The sequence below is a fragment of the Mycetomoellerius zeteki genome, unplaced genomic scaffold (genome assembly GCF_001594055.1).
Source record: "Mycetomoellerius zeteki isolate Tzet28-1 unplaced genomic scaffold, Tzet1.0 scaffold120, whole genome shotgun sequence".
NCBI lineage: Eukaryota > Metazoa > Arthropoda > Insecta > Hymenoptera > Formicidae > Mycetomoellerius > Mycetomoellerius zeteki.
The window spans coordinates 996,345-1,016,500 of NW_017256127.1; the positions used below are offsets into that span (position 1 = coordinate 996,345).

General features: G+C 30.7%; 3 protein-coding genes across 6 annotated transcripts in view; 2 read left to right on the forward strand and 1 right to left on the reverse strand.

Annotated features, from left to right (window-relative positions):
- Positions 1-995: 995 nt before the first annotated feature.
- Positions 996-16,679, forward strand: LOC108731141 (CD109 antigen). Of its 3 annotated transcripts, none has more exons than XM_018461290.1 (28): positions 996-1,205; positions 4,567-4,639; positions 4,939-5,131; positions 5,279-5,503; positions 5,647-5,897; positions 6,170-6,328; positions 6,678-6,849; positions 6,948-7,139; positions 7,211-7,312; positions 7,384-7,517; positions 8,072-8,192; positions 8,283-8,426; positions 8,522-8,641; positions 8,718-8,772; positions 9,074-9,215; positions 12,264-12,381; positions 12,880-13,066; positions 13,217-13,377; positions 13,452-13,590; positions 13,845-13,963; positions 14,036-14,175; positions 14,287-14,506; positions 14,664-15,041; positions 15,139-15,297; positions 15,372-15,547; positions 15,882-16,053; positions 16,192-16,294; positions 16,459-16,679. In XM_018461290.1, the coding sequence occupies exons 2-28, from the start codon at positions 4,581-4,583 to the stop codon at positions 16,662-16,664; spliced, it is 4,347 nt and encodes a 1,448-aa protein (XP_018316792.1). In that variant the 5' UTR covers positions 996-1,205; positions 4,567-4,580; the 3' UTR covers positions 16,665-16,679. The 3 variants fall into 3 exon arrangements, with proteins under 3 accessions (XP_018316792.1, XP_018316790.1, XP_018316791.1); XM_018461288.1 differs by lacking the exon at positions 9,074-9,215 and adding an exon at positions 11,194-11,413 and having other exon boundaries at positions 16,459-16,664; XM_018461289.1 differs by lacking the exons at positions 996-1,205; positions 9,074-9,215 and adding an exon at positions 11,194-11,413 and having other exon boundaries at positions 4,581-4,639.
- An 867-nt stretch (positions 16,680-17,546) lies between these two features.
- The window catches only part of Lerp (lysosomal enzyme receptor protein), a 22,196-nt gene continuing 19,586 nt past the window's right edge, over positions 17,547-20,156 (reverse strand). The window contains exons 14-16 of one of the 2 annotated variants that reach the window (XM_018461229.1): positions 18,559-18,685; positions 17,783-17,949; positions 17,547-17,686 (exon numbers count right to left, since the gene is read on the reverse strand). In XM_018461229.1, the coding sequence (XP_018316731.1) occupies positions 17,600-17,686; positions 17,783-17,949; positions 18,559-18,685 (381 nt within the window). In that variant the 3' untranslated portion in view covers positions 17,547-17,599. Of the gene's footprint in view, positions 17,687-17,782; positions 17,950-18,540; positions 18,686-20,156 lie in introns of both variants that reach the window. The other variant, XM_018461228.1, reaches the window with a different exon arrangement.
- Positions 20,126-20,156, forward strand: part of Vta1 (vesicle trafficking 1) — a 22,087-nt gene continuing 22,056 nt past the window's right edge. The window contains exon 1 of the mRNA XM_018461231.1: positions 20,126-20,156. The gene's annotated coding sequence lies outside the window, so the exon portion shown is untranslated.

The following is a 20,156-nucleotide window of genomic DNA, read 5'->3' on the forward strand; positions in this document are numbered from 1 at the left end:
AAATAATTACCCTCCATAATGGCATAAGAAGATTGGTCACCTCTAGTTGGAAAGTTATTTCCAACTAGATGTATTTTCCTAACTATGTGACATCATGATGTTAAATAATATCTTTCTGTGACATTATATCGACAAAGATCGTCAAAAAGAATACGAAATGTCTTTGCAGACCTACATACACGATGGCCTCGTCTACTCTCGCTAACCGGGACACGCGTTAAAGTCACCATAAGCCGCAGATGTTGCCTACACAAGGATATTATTAAGATTACACCGAGCGGCTTCACAGGCGTTAGGATGCGTCAAGATCAATCATGTCCATATCCGTTCATTCAATAGAATTTCACCGTCATTCGAATTTTAAGCTATACTTTAATAGGACTGGATCCTCATTACCGAAGATCCTTATTCTTAAAATAGTGGCACGAAACAGGAACGTAACAATTATCATTAAACTGAATCTTAAAGTGTGTCAATAGTACTCAGCTATATAAAAATGCGTTTTCCAATATAAACTGTTACTCATAAAAAAATTTTTATAACTTTATTGATTTTCAAACCAGAAGACAAATATATACGAATATGAATTATATAATAAGCATACATAATTTGTGTTCAAGGAAAAAAAAGATTTAGAATAAATGCCTGTTCCCAAAATTGGTTCTACGGAATATTTTCTTATGAGATAATTAAATTTTAATTTGCATACGAACTTTATGATCCAAAACTTGATCTTACACAGCCTCTTAATTGGGACTGAACATTTATAATAAAAGAAATACATTAAATTACGTATTTCTAAGCGGGATTCCCACGAGATGAGAGGTTCGTGCTATGCATCTAGTCGATGCATTATCGCGTAATTTTTATCTAACGGTAAAGATCATCGTGGCCCGGCGCGGCGGAGACGCAGTGGAGGCGGAAGGGAAATCTACACTGCCCGGTTTCTTGCAGCCATGATTGGTAGTGGCCGTCAGTACTTGCTTAACCGTTGGGTCGTTAGCAAGTGCGGATACTCTCCAGCTAGTCCAGCTCTGCGGTTCACTGATTTGGCGTTTCCTACCGCGTTTACCTGTCGCGCGTACTAAGGAGAGACGCATAACGCTAACGACCGTCTACAGAGTCTTCCGACTAACGATCGTCCGATTCGGCGATTTTTCTTGGTGCAGTGCGGAGGAAATTTATCCGCTTCCGTTTCTGGCCAGGTGAGTCACCAATACAAATTATTTTGTGCGATGACGCGACCTCCTTTGCCTGTCCTCGCGATAGAAATTTTTCCTTTTTTTTCTTCGGAGTGACCTTGGTGATAACACAGAATCACAGCTGTACATTCGCTCAATTGGTCCCGGGATAGGGCCATCCATCGTTCTCTTTTCTTTTTTCTTTCCTCAGTGATTGTCCTGAATCTCTTGAGTCGGTGAAAGTTCCAAAGTCGTAGCGACGAGTCGCTTGCTATACTTTCGTTGCAGCCAGTAATTTACGGACCTAACTATACGCTGGCGGTAGCTGATTTAATCGACATTCGACAGATCGTTGAGTTGAAATTCCCGGTTTCCCAATTGACAGAGTAAACCAATGGAAAGTAGAATAGCCTAATATGAATATACTTTCGTACTGAGAATTTCGCTTTATTATCATATATGGAATGTCCCACTTCCCGCGCATTGTTTTAACGACAGATTCTTTGATTAATTTGAGAGAGAAAGAGAGGAGAGAGAGAGAGAGAGAGAGAGAGAGAGAGAGAGAGAGAAATCGGTTTTTTTCTTAACGAAACTCTCAAGGAAAATTAAAATTTATAGCAACTTTCCAATTTAGCTTTATACTCTCGAAGCTAAATGTTAAATAAAAATTAGCGTTACCTGGATTTAGTTGAAGAATATGATTTTTGTTACTTGTCTTTAACATTAATAAAAAGTCTTTTAATAAGTCTTTTAATTTTTACTGTTATTTTTTTACTTATAGTCTTTTTTATGATAATATATACCTACTATATTTATTTTACTTATAATTAATATTAATATTATAAAATATTACAAAAAATAAAACATTGAAAATACAAAAATTGTTAATATATATTTCTAAATTAATTTAACAAAATGAGCGAAGCAGGTCATATTCAGTCAAAGCAGAATTTAATGCCTAATAATATTTTTGTGTCACTTTTACATTTTCCAGTGCAAGCAAACTGCGCGCCAATTATAAAAAATAATTTATTTTAATGATGTACATGCATAATATATTCCACATTTTCGATGCGACAAACATAATTAAGAATATTTTGCGGAATTACAATTTAAAATGCCTTTAACCATATATGTATATCTTGTTTCTTCGTAAAAGCGCAGCGGTGCAAAGGTGTCATATGCAATTAAGTCCTACTAATATTACAAGACTCTCAGCATTACTGAACGCAGTTAATATTTGTCGGTCGCAGTATCTAATCGCTATTAGCTGCTTTTTTTACGAAATAAAAATGAAGTGATTTAGCTATATTTCTTTGGGTTATCAATTATATTTAATCGAAATAAACTTCACATCGTCTTGAAGATCGAAATATGTAATATTGATTAGACGATAATAAAAATATGATACGCGTAAAGTTTAAATAGAAACGTAATTGAAAATATAAAATTAAAACTATACTGATCCATTGAATTCTTTTCCTTTTCTTTTTTTTTGCGTAAATTAAAATTATTAACTCGCATTATTTAAACGTAAACTTATTAAATTACTTAAATGATTATTATTTTTACTTTTTAAAGGAGAGTAGAAATTTTCGAGGATTTCGCTACCGCTCGGGGATCATTTTATTTCTATGTTTTCTTATGTAATTCTCTTCGTAAAAATATAATCATTATAATAATGCCAGACTTAAGGAAAAATTGGTACATCGAAATAAAATGAATAAAATATCTTTATTCGCATCATTATAAAATTACTGTCAGTTATGTTTCAATAATTTATTTATGAAATTAATTCCAAATTGGTTCAAATGCGAATAACATTGCACCATAAAACGTTAATTAAATTATATTTTTCATTATAATAACATTTGTCACCTCGGTGCGATGTGCAACGCTTAAAGTGGGGGAAAAACAAGAAAATATAGAACTAAAACGATCCTCAAGTGATAGCGAAACCCTCGAAAATTTCTCCTTTATTAACGTTATTGAGAGATAATAAAATAATAATAACATAGATAATTATCTTTTTTAATCGTTAATTACCGTTAATAATATTTAATAAATAAATGTAATAACAGTTATATTTAATGAACTTTATGCTTAGATAATGCGAAGAGCTAAGAAAGTATCGTATTGTCAACAAATATATTCCTGAATTATAAAAAATAATATTGAATTACGTATATTGAATATCCTGATAATTATTGAATTTATATAAAAAATGGATAGATAAGAAGTTGTTTTGCGTTTCATGGCTGCACAATTATGAAAGAAAGAGCATTTTTACGTCGTCGGGATACACACGACAGCAAATTTATATTTTTACAATATTTGTTTAAAGTTTAAACAGAGCACGTTGTATTTATTGCATATTACATTATTACTGTTTGGTACACGTTTCTGTATTTGGTACAATAGAGCAAGTTTCTAAAATATGGAATAAGAAATTTTTACATTCACATTGATATGACGCGTTTAATTATTATATATTTTTTTAGCGAAATATATATAAATAATGTGAATTTGTAAACTTGACGAATATAACACTTTGGAAATCTTGAATAGAAACCATTTCGTTGAGACGAGTTATTACGTAACACACGGAACTTAATGATGACGTACAAAAAATATTTTCGTGTGCGCCGGAATTCCCTAACTTTTACTTTTTTCTTTCCCTCTGTCCCTTTGACGTCACAATCTGACACGATATATCGAGACTCTAGTAATTCAAGGAATAATCGGTCACAGTATTTATCTGTCGTCTTTTTCTTTTCTCTTAGACAGTAATTGCTTACTATTCGCGGATTGTAATTTCAAAATTAACGATGACGGATATACATATAATGGACTCCCGGAAAAACCGGTATTGTGACGAACTAAGCTTTCGCAAAAGAGGGAAACTCGGCGATGTAATTACAGGCAGTTTTGTGCGCACGGTGTGCATTGTCACTTACATAATAATATGTAATTATTCCTAATGTTTAACATTCTTGACTTTTGTGTTCATTTGCGTCTATTTCACTGCCTTCCGAGATTTCACCCGTAATATCTTCATTTAAAAAAATATGATTGATTATCGTTGTTATTGCAAAATCTTGAAAGATAATTCTGTAGAAGACGCACAAATTTTTTATTATTTTGATATCATATTCTTATAAATGATATAAAGACATCTTAAAAAGTTTAATCATAAAATATGAAGTTGGGATAAGTTATACGCTCACAAATTATAGTTTTGAATTGATATTATTCTGTATAAATATAAAAACATTGATTTCTAAAAATGTAAATATCTTTTAGGTTTTTGTTTAATTGGATAATTGTGCATTTATAATCATATACTTAATAAATTGTAAATACAACCGGCTTTTCTTCAACGCAGGTCTTTCTTAGAACATGGAATGGCTAGGCATTCTATTGCTATCGGGAATAATCTCAAATATAGCCGCAGAACCGTAAGTACAAATACATATATTAATCAGATATTATGATATCAAATATATTCCGTGAATTTTATTCAAAATGATTTATCAAAATCATGATAACTTAAAAAATATACTTCATAATAAAACAAACCATATGTTTGCATTACCAACTGTGAAAGCCTAGTATGTTTGATTTTATTGTAACGTGGGATAATGTTAACAATACTAACAGTATATAGATACAGTATACAGATACAGTTTTTTTTAATAAGTATGAAGAGAATAGAATAGAAAAGTTGAAACGAGGAAGATTCTTATTCTCCTTTAAGATATTACACTATTATTGCGCCGAAAGTGGTACGTCCTGATTCGGAATATCATGTAGCGGCAAGTGTTACCGGCGTATCAACGCCATCAACGATATACGTTGAACTGACTGGCGAACTTGATACAGGAAAAATATTTAACATTTCTCGAACTGTAGTCGTTGAGCCTTATTCTACTCACATTTTACAACTAAACGTACGTATGAATTTGTAACAATCCGTATAAGTCCATATTTGTAATAATCTGTATAAGTTTTCTTATTTAAAATTGATAAAAATGGTAACTATCAGTAAATAAACTCATAACGCGGTTCGTACTAATTGATTTTACTTACAATGTTAGATTGGAGAAACTACACCAGGAAAATACAAACTCACAGCACGCGGACTGTCCGGTATTGATTTTTATAAATCGAAGGATATCGAGTATGTACATAAAAGTTTCTCCGTTTTCATTCAGACCGATCGGGCGATTTATAAACCCGGTCACAAAGTTATGTTTCGTTGTATAATACTGGATTCGAGGCTGAGACCGAGTATTGTGGGACCATCGGACGTATATATCATCGTAAGTATACGTATACATGTATATCTGTCTTTCACTGTAATATCATAAAACTCATTGTACATGTCATAAGTTTTGATGCGTGTGAAAATAATTTTTTTTAAGATTTTGTTGACAACAAATATTTAAAAAAAAGTTTGCTGCAGGATGGCGATGGTAATCGTGTCAAACAATGGAATCGGCCACCAGTGACTCATGGTATTTTCGGCAGCGAATTAGAATTATCGCAGTCACCAGTGCTAGGAAAATGGAAACTTGTCGCCAATGTCGGCGATCAAACATTTGAAAAGGAATTTGAAGTTGCGGAATATGTTCTGCCGAACTTCGAAGTGACGATCGATTCGCCGAAACATGTACAATTCAAAGAATCAAAAATTACAGCAACTGTTCATGCAAAGTAAGCGACTATTTCAGCAATTAACAAGAACGATAAATTTTATAAATTTGAAAAGATTTACAGAAAACTCTCTTTGTTAATAAATCTGCACAAACTTGATCGATGTTTCGAATGAAGATAAAGGTTTTGGAGATGATTTTTCAGCTTTCTCATAAAATATTAATTAATTTATTGATTATTTAAAGATTCAACAAATAATAATTTGATGTATTTGACTCTACTTAAGTCACATTTGACAATAAAATATTCATTTGTAAGTGAACATAATTTAGGTATACTTATGGAAAACCAGTGAAAGGTGAAGCTACGATAACGGCTTACCCAGACATTTTTTCTGGCGTAATTCAACCAATATTCCAACAACCAGTGCGAAAAGTCGTACCGATTAACGGAAAAGTTACAGTAGATTTCGATATATTATCCGAATTAAGGTAAATCCAGTAATATTACATTGATTATAAACCTCCCTGGTGGAAATCTCCTTATGATAAAAAGATTTGGAAGGGGTGTACACGTTTTGGGTATATACCCATGGGTTATGGGCATTTTTGGAACTACCAATGAGAAGATTTCTACTAGGGCTATAATGTGTTTTGAGATATTTCTTTTTCTTCTTAACATTAAAAAAATTTCTGTTCAAAACACAAAGACAAAATAAATACAAAGAAATTACAAAGACTTATTTTACTTACTTTTTTTAGTATTATAAGTCTTAAATTATAAAAAATTGTATATTACATAAATTAATGTATATGATATTTTATGCATACATTATTTTAGATTAACTGATGAATATGAAAGACCCATCATGATTGACGCTGTGGTAGAAGAAGAATTAACTACCAGAAGGCAAAATGCTTCGACACAGATAACACTACATAAACACAAGTATATGATGGAATTAATAAGAACATCGGACTATTTCAAACCCGGGCTAAAGTATACCGCTTTCGTAAGTTGAATCTGTCTTATCTCTCAAAGGCAAACTTGAATATACTCAATATACTATACAACGCATTATGTGTACACTGTTATTACATACATTTGCAGCTAAAATTAACGTATCACGATGGATCGCCAGTACAAGACACTAAAAACGATGTCTTGATAGCATACGGATACACATATAATCAATCGGCATATTCAAATCTTACAAAAAAATTAGACGAGCACGGCATGGTGCAACTAGATTTTTATCCACCTAAATCAAAGGATAATATCTCTTTTCCTCTAAATATAGAGGTAAAATTATTAATCAAGTCTCCTTGCAGTTGACAAATATACAATATTTAATTGTTTATATATATACGCAGGCACAATATTTAAATCTCCATGAATGGTTCCCCTCAACTAGTCAAGCTATGTCCGTAAGCAACGAATATGTTCAAGCAATTATAAAAACGGAAAAACCACTGGTATATTTTGCAACTATTATTATTATGTTTAAATTCTTCGGTTATAATATTCTCACAATTTAATCTGCAAGGTGAACAGTTATGTTGAAATCGAGGTGAATTCTACCGCTCCATTGAAATACATAAGTTATGAGATACTTGGTCGTGGTGACATTTTACATGCAGGATCAATCTATGTGCAGGACAAATACACGACATCATTCAAGTAAGTATGTGTGTGTGCGCGCGCGCGCGTGTGTGTAAAGGTGACTCTACACGATAAATAATATTGTTAGTATTAACAAATACTGACAATATTTAACACTATTATTGATCGTGTGTGGTTAATGTTGACATAGAATATTGATTTAGATTTTGATTCTCGAGCATCAGTATCGCTTTATTAGGATCCATGCTACAGTATGTCACAGTGCAATATAGATAATGTACGTAAAATTAAAGTAAAATATATTGTTAATAATACTGATTTGTAAGGCTGTAAAAATACTAAAAATATTGATACATACTGTCAGTATTACTGATTCAATATTACTGATTAATATTATTGACCGTGTATGGTCACCTTTAAGGAATTAAGTTTTTAGAAGAGTTACTCGGAATTTTCCGATAGTCGAATCTTAAGTTGGTCTCGGATCTTTCGAGTCACAGAAAAGATTTACAATTTTGAGATTCAGTGGCCTGATCATAAAAGTGTTCGAAATTCTTGACTGAGTTTCAGTTTAAAATTAATATTTTATACGATTAAAACACGTTTTCCAGATTTTTAGCAACATACGTCATGGCACCTACTGCGCATGTAATTGTATACTATGTACGGACAGATGGAGAAGTAATAGCAGATTCGTTAGACGTTGAACTTACGGGAGTACTTCAAAATCATGTGAGTTATTATTTAAAATGTTTAAGTTGTACTCGTCTATATTAGAGAACAAAGAGTGCATACATAATATCGCAATCTGCATATGTATAGGTTGATATTAAAATAACACCTGGTGAAGTCATGCCTGGAGAAAACGTTAATCTTATGATATCTGCGAAACCAAATTCTTTTATTGGATTATTAGGCGTTGATCAGAGATCTCTCTTGCTAAAATCTGGAAATGATATTTCTTATGTACGTAGTATGTTATACATATAAATATTTGTAAATTTCTGTATGCGTGATTTCACGTATACTTTATTTTGATAGCATTCATTAATTACGTGCAGGATCAAATATACAAGGAGCTGCAGACATACGATAAAGCAGAAGCATCACCACACGCAGATGGATTCTTTGGCCGTCCTCTTTGGAGGCCTGGCTCAGGAACAGCAGACGATGTGTTTCAAGTAAAATATTCCACGATATACTTTGTATTATCTTCTTAATTGTTAATCAGATTAAAATAACAAATGTCTGTAACAGAAAACTGGCGTAGTAATCCTCACAAATGGATACGTCCACGAGAATTTCCCTATACGTAAGTATCGAAATACAAAATTTAAGATAGTTATAGTGTGTATATTTAGTGAAAGACTAACGCGCGCACTTAAAAACATAATGCGCACTTAAAACATATATAACATTCATTAAATATAAATATTTCTAAATTAAAAAATATTTTGTAGAATATGTGACACCATATTCTAACTTACTCATAATATATAGCATGAGAATAACATCCTAGTTCTCGATTGATTCTTTTAATCAGGATCGACCGTTGAGCTGATCTCGGTGAGATTAGATCTATATATTTTTTAACCAAGCTTATATGTGTGTAGTATACTACAGAAGTAGTATCGAAGACGTGATGTTTGCATCCGCTGGGGGATTCTCAGGCCCAGCTGCTGCATTACCGCCCGAGAAGGTCAAAGTTCGCAAGAATTTCCCTGAAACTTGGCTTTGGCAAACGCTTGAAGCTGGGTAATGCCAATGACGTAATAAATTATCATGCATACACTATCATTCTACACATATTTATACTGTAAATTTTGTAAACAGTTAATTATTCACTTGGGTATACACATTTATAGGGAATTCAATTACTTGCACTAAGTTAAATCATATTAAAATCTGCATATACATGAAATTAGCAAAGTTAAATGTAAAAGTATATAAATATTTTTAACGATTAATTATTTACTAATAATATTGTTACGTTATTTAACAAAATCCATGTTGTATTTAATAAAATACATGTATCATTTCATTGTCAAAGTTAATTATATTGTATCACTGCATTGAGATATTTTACATAAAGCAGCTTTTAATATGCACTGATCGAGCGTAGTGCGAGTGATCGAATTTACCATTAGTTACATAACAAAAATCATTCCTGTTTCGTAGCATCTCTTTGATGCGTGTTTAAGCTATTATTTTATTTTATAATTTTTCCTTTAGACCAATAATTGTAATGTAAAAATCGATATCGATCTACACTCTGCACATATTGCATTAAAATATTAACACATAATAGAATTCGTACAACAAAAAATAATGCAAATTAGAACGCTTCGCATTAAAGTTACCCATCGAAGTTGTTGCGGTGGTAAATGGCTAGATAACTTGGTGGAGGAAAAAATCTTCAATTTTTCAGAATCTTTTCACATCTCAGTGTTAATTTTTACTAACTGAAGAACGCTCTGTACATATATACGCTCTATATTCTAAATATTTTATTTAAATATTTTATTTAATATATGTGTATGTAGGTATTATATTACTTTGAATGTACATATACAGGGTGTTCTAGAGCGACCGTACCAGTCTAATTTCTTGAAAAATATGCATTTTTGTGAAAAATGTTTCAGACAAAAGTTTATCGACTTCAAGGGGGACATAAAAGGGTACAATTGGTTTGATCTTGGGCGGCATTGTTAAGGTCAAGGAATGGTACCCTCTTATATCCCCCTCTTGGAGTCGACAAATTTTTGTCTGAAATATTTTTCACAAAAATGTATATTTTTCAAGAAATTAGACTGGTACGGTCGCTCTGGAATACCCTGTATATATAAACTTATTTTGGATACAAACTAAAGTTTGGATTTAATATATCTATCTATAATCTTTAATATTATTATATATAGACAGATATTATATATTTTTAATTATTTATTTCCCATAAATAAGTTTTAATTTTCAGGATATGATTTTGTAATCTTAGAGCTTACGCGTTATTTTTAAATACGACACTGATACTTATATAAAAATAATATAAATATTTATACATATTCAAAAGTTATTTCTTATTTGAATTTGTAAAAAACAGTAGATGCAGAGTTGGAATAAAATGTATCAATTATTTATTATTTCATTAAAATAAAATAATTTTACGTCCATTATTTTTTGTGTAGAGAATTAATGAGAAAATTTATGCAATGTCTTAATAATATTCACTACATAAAAAGAATGTTTCAGAACTGCCATTACTGAAAATTTTTCTGATTTGTCAATATCATAAATGCTGAATTAATAAACAGAATAAAAAAATTGTCGGTGATTAAATTTTAAACATGAATAAATTTTAAATTGAATAATGAAATTTCTTCTTAATTCAGTTTTAAGAAAATTTTATTAAACAAAATGTAAACTTGAGAGACACAAATCATTTCTGATTTCTTTACGATGCAAATTAAATGTTAAAAATTTATTATTAAAGCAATTAAATTGTTAAAAAATTTTTTTAAACTTACGTTAATGAAGAATTTATCCCAAAACTAAATAAATTCTTTCTGTGATTAAAATTAAGAGATAGTAGATCTGAAGCATTTCTTGAAGGTAATTATACTCTATCAAGAATCAGAGAAATAATATCATTAGGATATATCAATCATATTTAGTTATCTTTATTTCGATTGAGGATCAGGGCTGGTGTAATACAATATGCAGAATTGGATTGCAGGACCAGAAATTTTGGAGGGTAGAATAACGGGGTCGCCTCATGGGGTGTCCACGCTTCGACCAGACCTTGGTCCACCTGTCACGCACAGATTAGCGACAAGACCACCGCTGGCAGGTCCTTACGCCTTCTCTCGCATCCCACCCCCTGTCTGGAATAAGCCCCGTGTATTCCTAATGCATGACATCTTAAACACCTGGCTTTTCACAAACTTCTCTTCAGGGTATTTATTTCGTATCTTGTATACTTTTAGTGTGTTTATGCACGTCTATGTATATGCGGTATATATGCAAGGTGTACGTAAATTGAAACAAAAAAGGAATGAATTGTTTCGAAAAAATTGCTTCAGTCTGTTACCAGCAGAATTTTCACCTGTAAGTGTTTCAGTGACACCCTGTATATCTGTAAATAACGTGCATACCGTATTGTACAGTTACGTGAAAGTTGATCAAGGTAAAGGTGCGATCTCATATTTCTCAAGAATGTAAGTTGCGTTACAAAAGCTTGTTCTACATATCATGCATATTTCAGTTCTTGGAAAACGATGTCTTGCGTCATGCTATTCACGGAGGAATGATCGATTTTTATTCGTAACACTGTTCACTATTTATATCCTAGTAAACATCAACTAATAACATTCATGTTATAATTTAACTGTTATGTAACACATATGTTACATAACAGCTATATTATATTTATGTAATTGTTGAGTGTGAAATTATAACATCGATGTTATGTTACTATTAATTGGTGTTTACTGAAACGTCATTTATGTAAACGTGTCTTTCCGCATTTGTAAAGGTGAAGGATACGAACATATGACCTTAACACTTTTTTTCATGTTACATCAACTTGCTTGTATCGTGTATATCTATTTCATTTGAAAGCTGCATATAATCTTTTTTATCGCTATTCGAAACATTATTACTTTTTGAAATTCATCATATCTATATGTTTCAGTTTATTTATTATCTGAACAGTAGCACACAAGATACAGGATACCTACATACTTCTAAATACTTCATCTTATACTCACGATTATGGAAACATATTAAGTATATGTACTCTTGCAGGTATAATGGAAAAACGGAATTACGACGCGAAGTACCGGACTCTATCACATCATGGGTATTGACTGCATTTTCCGTCAATGACGCACATGGATTAGGCCTCATAGAGGAGCCTAGAAAGGTTGTTATATAGATACATATACGTATTTATATAATTTACATATTGAAAGTTTGGAGATTGATTTTATTGCGAAAAAATTAATGATATTTGATAAAGTTTTTTCTTATTAATAAAGTAAATTTAATAATTTAATTTGTTATAAGATAAATGATACATTTGCTCAAAATTTTTTCCGAGTATAAGTTTTATATTAACTGTTTGATTCACTTTCTTCGTAAATTCTTATTGATTTTCTACTAATCTTTTTTTTTAATCTACGATAATTACATCACAACGTTGGATTGATTATAATATATGAGCCTCTTAATTATGCCTTTTCATATGTGATGATCATTTTTTTATACATATTAATATATGTACATATTATATAAAATATACATAAATTTGACAAAAATCTGAGCACATATTACAGCAAAACAGAGAGCTGCTCTGAATAAAAATTCTTATAATTATTATGAAACTATTATATTAATATATTATTTATTATCTGTTCACTAGTTGAAAGTGTTCAAACCATTCTTCATATCCGTGGATTTGCCGTACTCAGTAATCCGAGGAGAAATTGTAGGGATACAGATCGTGGTGTTCAATTATATGAATAAAGACTTGACAGCCGAAGTTCTACTAACAAACGAGGGACATTTTGATTTCGCGGAAGTTTCTAACGAAGTTCACGATGTACCAAGTAAGTGATATAACGTTATTCAACTCCAAAGAGATAAGATAACAATAATAGCTGACTCGTAGTTTGTAACAACGTGTACATTTTACAACTATGATCATCCAATTACGATAAGTTTATAGGATTAAATTGATGTTTGTTATAATTTTTCAGAATTGGAGTTATATCGCAGGAAGAAAGTTGACGTGAAAGCAAATTCTGGTTCGAGTGTGTCGTTCATGATTATTCCAAGAGAATTAGGATACATTAGTATAAAAGCAACCGCTAACAGCGTTTTGGCTGGCGACAGTGTTGAACATAAATTGCTTGTCAATGTAATGATTCTTATTCTTATTTTTTTGTTCGTACGATTGCTCGATAATAAGCATAAACATTGTTCTGCTTTAAGGCCGAGGGAGAAACACAATACAAGAATAAAGCGGTACTTCTGGATTTGAGAAATGTTGAACAGACGAGTGCAAGTATCACCATCGACATACCTAATAATGCAGTACCAGGATCGGAGATTGTACAAATATCTGCAGCTGGTAATAATATTACTCAAATCACATATACATTTCATCCAGTTTAAAAGAATCTTATCGATATTCCTCTGTTCAAACCAGTCTCTTCTAAACTTTGTATAATCCATAATGAACGTTAATCAATAATAATGAGCTTTTCAGTATGATGTACATGTATATAATTATATGATAATTCATGTGCAATATCTGTGAAAACTTATTATTTGCATAAAATATCTTGAAAAATATCCTTTCTTTATTGATTGTATATTATACAGGTGATATCTTGGGTCCTAGTATCCAGAACTTGGCAAATTTAATAAGAATGCCATTTGGATGCGGCGAACAGAATATGCTCAACTTTGTACCAAATATCGTTATTTTAAATTATCTCAAGGTATCAATAGCACTCTCTTCTATTATGACACACGCTAAAATATAATTTATACATAAAAAAAATACTTTTCAGAATACGAATCAATTAACACAAGCCGTGCAAAGCAAAGCGTTAAAATATCTGGACATTGGCTACCAGCAAGAATTAACTTATAGACATACTGATGGTTCATTTAGCGCATTTGGCATGTCAGATCCTAGCGGGAGTACATGGTACGTCCAACAAGATTGTTAATAACATAACATTATTGAACAATTATTTCAAGATCAAGATAATTGTCATTTAAGTCATATGGTCTAATCTAAAATTATTCTGTCCACTAGGCTTACAGCCTTCGTAGCGAAATCTTTTAAACAAGCGGCGGAATACATTGCGGTCGAGGATAGAATCATAACTGAGGCTTTGCAGTGGTTGTCCAACAATCAAGCATCAAACGGCTCTTTCCCCGAAGTGGGAAAAGTTAGCCATCGTGATATGCAGGGTGGAGCTGCCAAAGGACTCGCTTTAACGGCATATACGCTTATTGCTTTCCTAGAAAACGAGGTAAGAGTAATATCTTTTTTTATTTCATTCAATAACGTTTAAATAAATATAATTGTTTGCTGAGAATGTTATCTTTATATTACTTAAAAGCAGTACGTGAAATAAAAAATGCATTTTCCATGTCGCACAATTATTAAAGTTGAATATGTTGATATAGGAATCTGTAGGAAAATATCATAATACGATAAACAAGGCTGTTGACTACATCGTTCGTAATATGGAAGGATTAAACGATACATATGCATTGAGTCTATGTGCCTACGCCTTAAATTTGGCGAAGCATCCATACGAGACATCAGCATTTAACTTCTTAGAATCGAAAGCTATGACGACCCAAAATCTTAAATGGTGGAACAAGCCCATTCCGAAAGACAATAAAAATCCGCACTATTCTTTACCGCGTTCCGTCGATGTCGAAATGACATCGTACGCTCTACTCTTGTATCTTAGACGTAATCTGGTCACAGATGCGATTCCCGTAATGAAATGGCTCGTCAAACAAAGAAATACAGAAGGTGGTTTTGCGTCGACGCAAGTAAGTAATTATTCCGAATACAAAATTATTATTTCAAAAATGTGTGGAAGAAGAGATAAAATGTAATTAAAAATTACTTATGCGTGAAATAATTTAGGATACTGTGATTGGACTTCAAGCATTGGCGAAGCTTGCTGAAAAATTGTCAAAGAACACGAGTACAGTTCAAATCACGTATAAATATGGCGAGGGAGAAAGTCAAGGGGGCTACATGAACATACGTGACGATAATTTTATGATACTCCAAAAGAAGATGGTAAATTTAAACGAATTGTTTCATATATTACACGTTATTACGATAAAATATTAATATTTTTGCATTTCTTGCAGCTACCTATGAAAACGCGGTTTGTTAATATAACAGCATCTGGTAAAGGTTTTGTATTGGTGCAAATTTCCTATCAATACAATTTGAACGTAACTGGAGCATTTCCATTGTTTACATTGGATCCTCAAGTAGATAAAAATTCCAATGCTAATCATTTACAACTTTCAATATGTTCAGGGTATGTTTTCGTTATTGTATTTATAATATTGTTTAAGTTTAACAATTTTGAATCATATTGATTGAAGTATCAATATTTTTTTAAAGTTATATTGTGCAAATGTTATAATTATTATAAGAGAAACAATATTTAAAGTTATTCTTTTAACTTGGCAAAAAGAGATGTATATATGTATATTGTAGTATACGAAAGAAATGCATATACTATATATAAATTTATAGTTTAATTTCTCAAAAAGTAAAAAAATGAATATGAAATAATTTAGTTCTTAGATAGCAATGTATTATATTATTCTATTGTATCAAAAATTAATTAAATTATTATTTGTTGACAGATTTGTTCCAACTGAAGAAGCGAACGAAAGTAATATGGCCGTCATGGAAGTAAACCTACCTTCTGGCTTCACAGTGGACAGAGATTCATTACCGAGTTTAGAAATGTCATCATATGTAAAACGTGTTGAAACTAGAAATGGTGACACAATGGTGATTTTATATTTTGACAAGGTAGAGTATATATGTATCACAGTTCATAAATAATAACCAATTAATGTAACTTATTTAAATAGTTATCATAAAAATCTGATAAAAAATACAATATATAAAAAATAAAGAAAAAAATAAAATAATTATTTATTGTTGTAGATGGTAAAACAAGAATATTGTCCAACTGTGTCGGCATTTAGAACGCATAAAGTAGCTAAGCAAAAACCAGTTCCCGTTTCTGTATACGACTATTATGATTCTTGTAAGTATAATGAAAATGAAAATATTTTATAGATAAATTTGATTTAAAAAAGATATAAAAAAATGTAAAAGATAGAATATTCTAAGATGACAACACATATATGTGTATGTATAACACGGCCTATAAGATTTTTAAAAATATACCTTTTTGTAATTTCCATTCAGCGAGGAAGGCAAGAGCATTTTACGAGCCTAAAAAGACAACTTTGTGTGACCTATGTGAAGATGAAGATTGTGAAGATATATGCGTTTCAAAACCTGGTAAACGAAAGGACAACATTACAGCTTCTGCTGCGTCTCACATTTACGCTTCTGTATATTTACAATTTATGTTCTTCTCGTTTTACTATTTGCTTCAAAAGTACTTGTAATTATATTGTTATCAAGAATAATTATTTCATTTATATATATAATTATATTATAAATTTTAAATCTAACAAAATAACGTAGAAGCTGTATAAGTTGCGACCAAAGTATATGTACTTGTTATACAGAGTATAAGATTACAAACTTTATATGAAATGTCCAAATCAAACTAACATATATAAGATTTAATTAGTGATAATACTAAGTTTATAATAAAACTTAATAATGTTTCTTGTTATTAATTAGTAGATATTACTTTTCTTATATATAACATAAGTCTTTCTGATACACAGATATTTGTACGAGATGCTTTGTTTATGTTCACTTTTATATTATGGAAAGAAAAGAGAGAATGAGAGAGATGTGAAGAAATAGGTATGAAAAAATGATAGGAATTTATTTAAAAAATTATCAATATATACGTATATACAGGGTGTCATTTTAATCGACTTTGAAATATCCCGAGAAATATAAAATATAAAAGACCTTAAGGACATCTTCTCAAGGTCAACCAAGGTTACCATCTTCTTTCCCCCTAGTAACTGAGCAATTTTTATCTGAAATATTTTTCCATATCTTTTATATTTCTCAGGATATTTCAATGCATCGATTAAAATGATTCACTCTATATATATGCATATATATATATAATATTATATATGTATATATATATAGTTAATTCTATACCTTACGAGATTTTCAAGACATTTATTTGACAATTTATCGAAATATTGAAGAGAACATACTAAAGTACGTATTATGGAATTATTCGGAATAGATTCCGATCGGAATCATTCAATTATTAGATTTCTATTATATTTTCTAAGGAAAATGGAATAATTCTAATCAAAATCCATTCTGAATAATTTCATAATAATCGTGCCCAGTTTAATAATTAGATAATCTATACTCTAGAACAGTCATAATAATAATCACATCGTTATGCAAATAGAAGATCGTCGTCGCTATCTGATTGACTAGGATCGGAAGCACCGAGCAAAAGTCTAGCTTCCTCAGTAGTATCGACCTATAAAGTAAAATATATATGCAGTATATATTTAAGTAAATAAAAGTTAACACTAGTTTATAAACGTTCTAAAGTAAGAAAAACGAAGAATCATACTCTACAATAATGGACACGACCAATGCCTCTTCTGAAATGAATCAAATTTGTCCAAAAATGGCGTCCTTCTAGCGGAAGTAAATCTCCGAAATAAACTAAAGCGACCATTAACACTCCAAGCGCACACACTATCATCATCGCAATCGCAAATAATTGTAACATTAAGCCTGAAAGCACGAATATTAGTAATCATAAAATCATGGTAAAATAAACCGAGGCAAGTAGAAAAAAATGGCAAAGTGCTAAAAAAATTCGACAATTCATTATTCAAATATAAAACACTAATGAAACTGCATATTATAATAACCTCTCTGATTTCAATGTGACATATATTATTAAGGTCCTGAATGATTTTCAGGTTTTAACTATCGCTTATTGTTTATTAAAAAGTTATTAATAAAAGAATTTAATAATATAACGATGTGTTAACTCGCTTACCATATTTTGCGTGGAAAGTTAGAAATCCATGTGTTCTTGCTTTGCGTGGAAAATTGTAAACCCATACAAAGCGAAGTTCCACATGTGTTTACAACTAATTTGCAGATTTATCCTAAATATGCAGTTGTATTAACAATTTTATATTTTGATATTTGGAGTATAAAACAATTTGATAAACACGTTTACAGATAAAAAAAATGAATGATTTTGTTTCTTCCAGTTTTTCTCAATTATAAAATAAAAATCTTATCACTTGCCTCGGCCTGTTCTGTTAAATTCAATGTTAATGTAATAAATATCGTATTAAAATCTAATATTACGAAAACATTGTTGTTCACCAGGACTTATTGGACGAAGTAATTTCTTGCAGAGCAATGTATTTTCATGAGATGCATTCTGAGAATTGGCATGTTTCACGCAGATCACTTCGGTGTGCCACTCGAATTCCGCGCTGCATTGTGATTCCTGGCATCATGAAAAAGAAAAAATTAATATTGAATCGAATAGCAGCGTTCGCTCAATGTAAATTTTACTCGGTACTGCGTCTGATAATTCAGAGATTTAAACCGATATGACAATCTTATCCATTTCAGTCAGGAATAAGTATCTATTTTATGCGACCAGACAGTTTAAAAACATAACTGAGAAAAAAACGGTGCATTGACTGAATTACCAAGAAAATAGAACATAATATCTTTTTCTATTTCGATCATGAAGAATTATGAAGATTTGCGTTGTTTCCAATAAATATTTTTAGGATTGTAACATTAAATAAGTCTTTGTATTTAAAACATTTTTATAAACAATTTTAAATTTAAAGAAAATTGCAGAATGTAATGATATAAGATTAGCTGAATTTCAGTCGTAATATGTAAGAAATAAAAACACGCTGATATACATTATATCTAATATATAAGCTTAATTCGTTTTACTAATTAATGCCTAGGTAAATAATATTATCAGTTTCTCAAGAAATATAAAAACTTATAAGTAGTAATTTTTGCGTTTTTAAAACACTTACAGTGAGTGGAAAAAGTATTCGTACAGAGAAATTATTTTTCAAAAAAAGTTTATTTTTAAAAAGTAATTATTATCCAACGAGAAGTGAGTCATCGAATTGATGTCAAATTGATATCAATACGATGAAAATCAATTTGACGTCGATTCGACGTTTAATATTATAATTGACGATCATTTCTTGTTGGGTAATTAACAATTTATTCATAAAGAATAAAATAAACTGTATATTTCTTAAAATTATATATACCAAAAAGATGTGTATTAATTACAGAAAATTTATCATCTGAAAAATAAGCGAAAATTAAAAGTTGTATCGTTTGGATGCTCAAAAAGTATTCGTACAGTCGAGAAATTTAGCTTCTAAAATCAAGAATACATGCGAAGCTCGTTTGTTTATGTTAGAACAAAATATATTCATTGTATAAAATTGCTAATTAATGTTTATTTTCTACAAATAAAACTTTTTTATAAAAAAATTTCCTTGTATACGAATACTTTTTGCTCTCACTGTAGGTCTTCGATATTTCTAATTATCTTATACAAATATATACAACAATTTTATTAATGTTATATCATACGCAAGAGATTTCAGTGATATGAACGATAATAAAAATATTCTTATAGCATCGCTACTGTTCCTCTTCTATTGTCTGCCTATTCTTATCAAGCGTACGTATTAATATTATCAAGATACAGATGCGTCGAATATATTTCGCGTTTCATCAAATAGATAAGTATAAAAGAGTGTCAATTTAGAAAAGATTATTTAGAAGAAAAAAATGCAAAATATCAAGCGTAAAAAATATCATTAAATAAAAAAAAAGATCTTTATATATTCTATAAACAAAAAGCACGCGCGCGCACGCACACGCACACGCACACGCACACGCACACGCACACGCACACACACACACAC

Excerpts from the sequence above, each read along its gene's own strand:
- LOC108731141 (XM_018461288.1), top strand. The coding sequence starts at position 4,581 with ATGGAATGGCTAGGCATTCTATTGCTATCGGGAATAATCTCAAATATA. Across the intron at positions 7,313-7,383 it reads TAAAAACGGAAAAACCACTG|GTGAACAGTTATGTTGAAAT; the intron begins GTATATTTTGCA and ends TTAATCTGCAAG. Across the intron at positions 13,067-13,216 it reads CGAAGTTCACGATGTACCAA|AATTGGAGTTATATCGCAGG; the intron begins GTAAGTGATATA and ends ATAATTTTTCAG.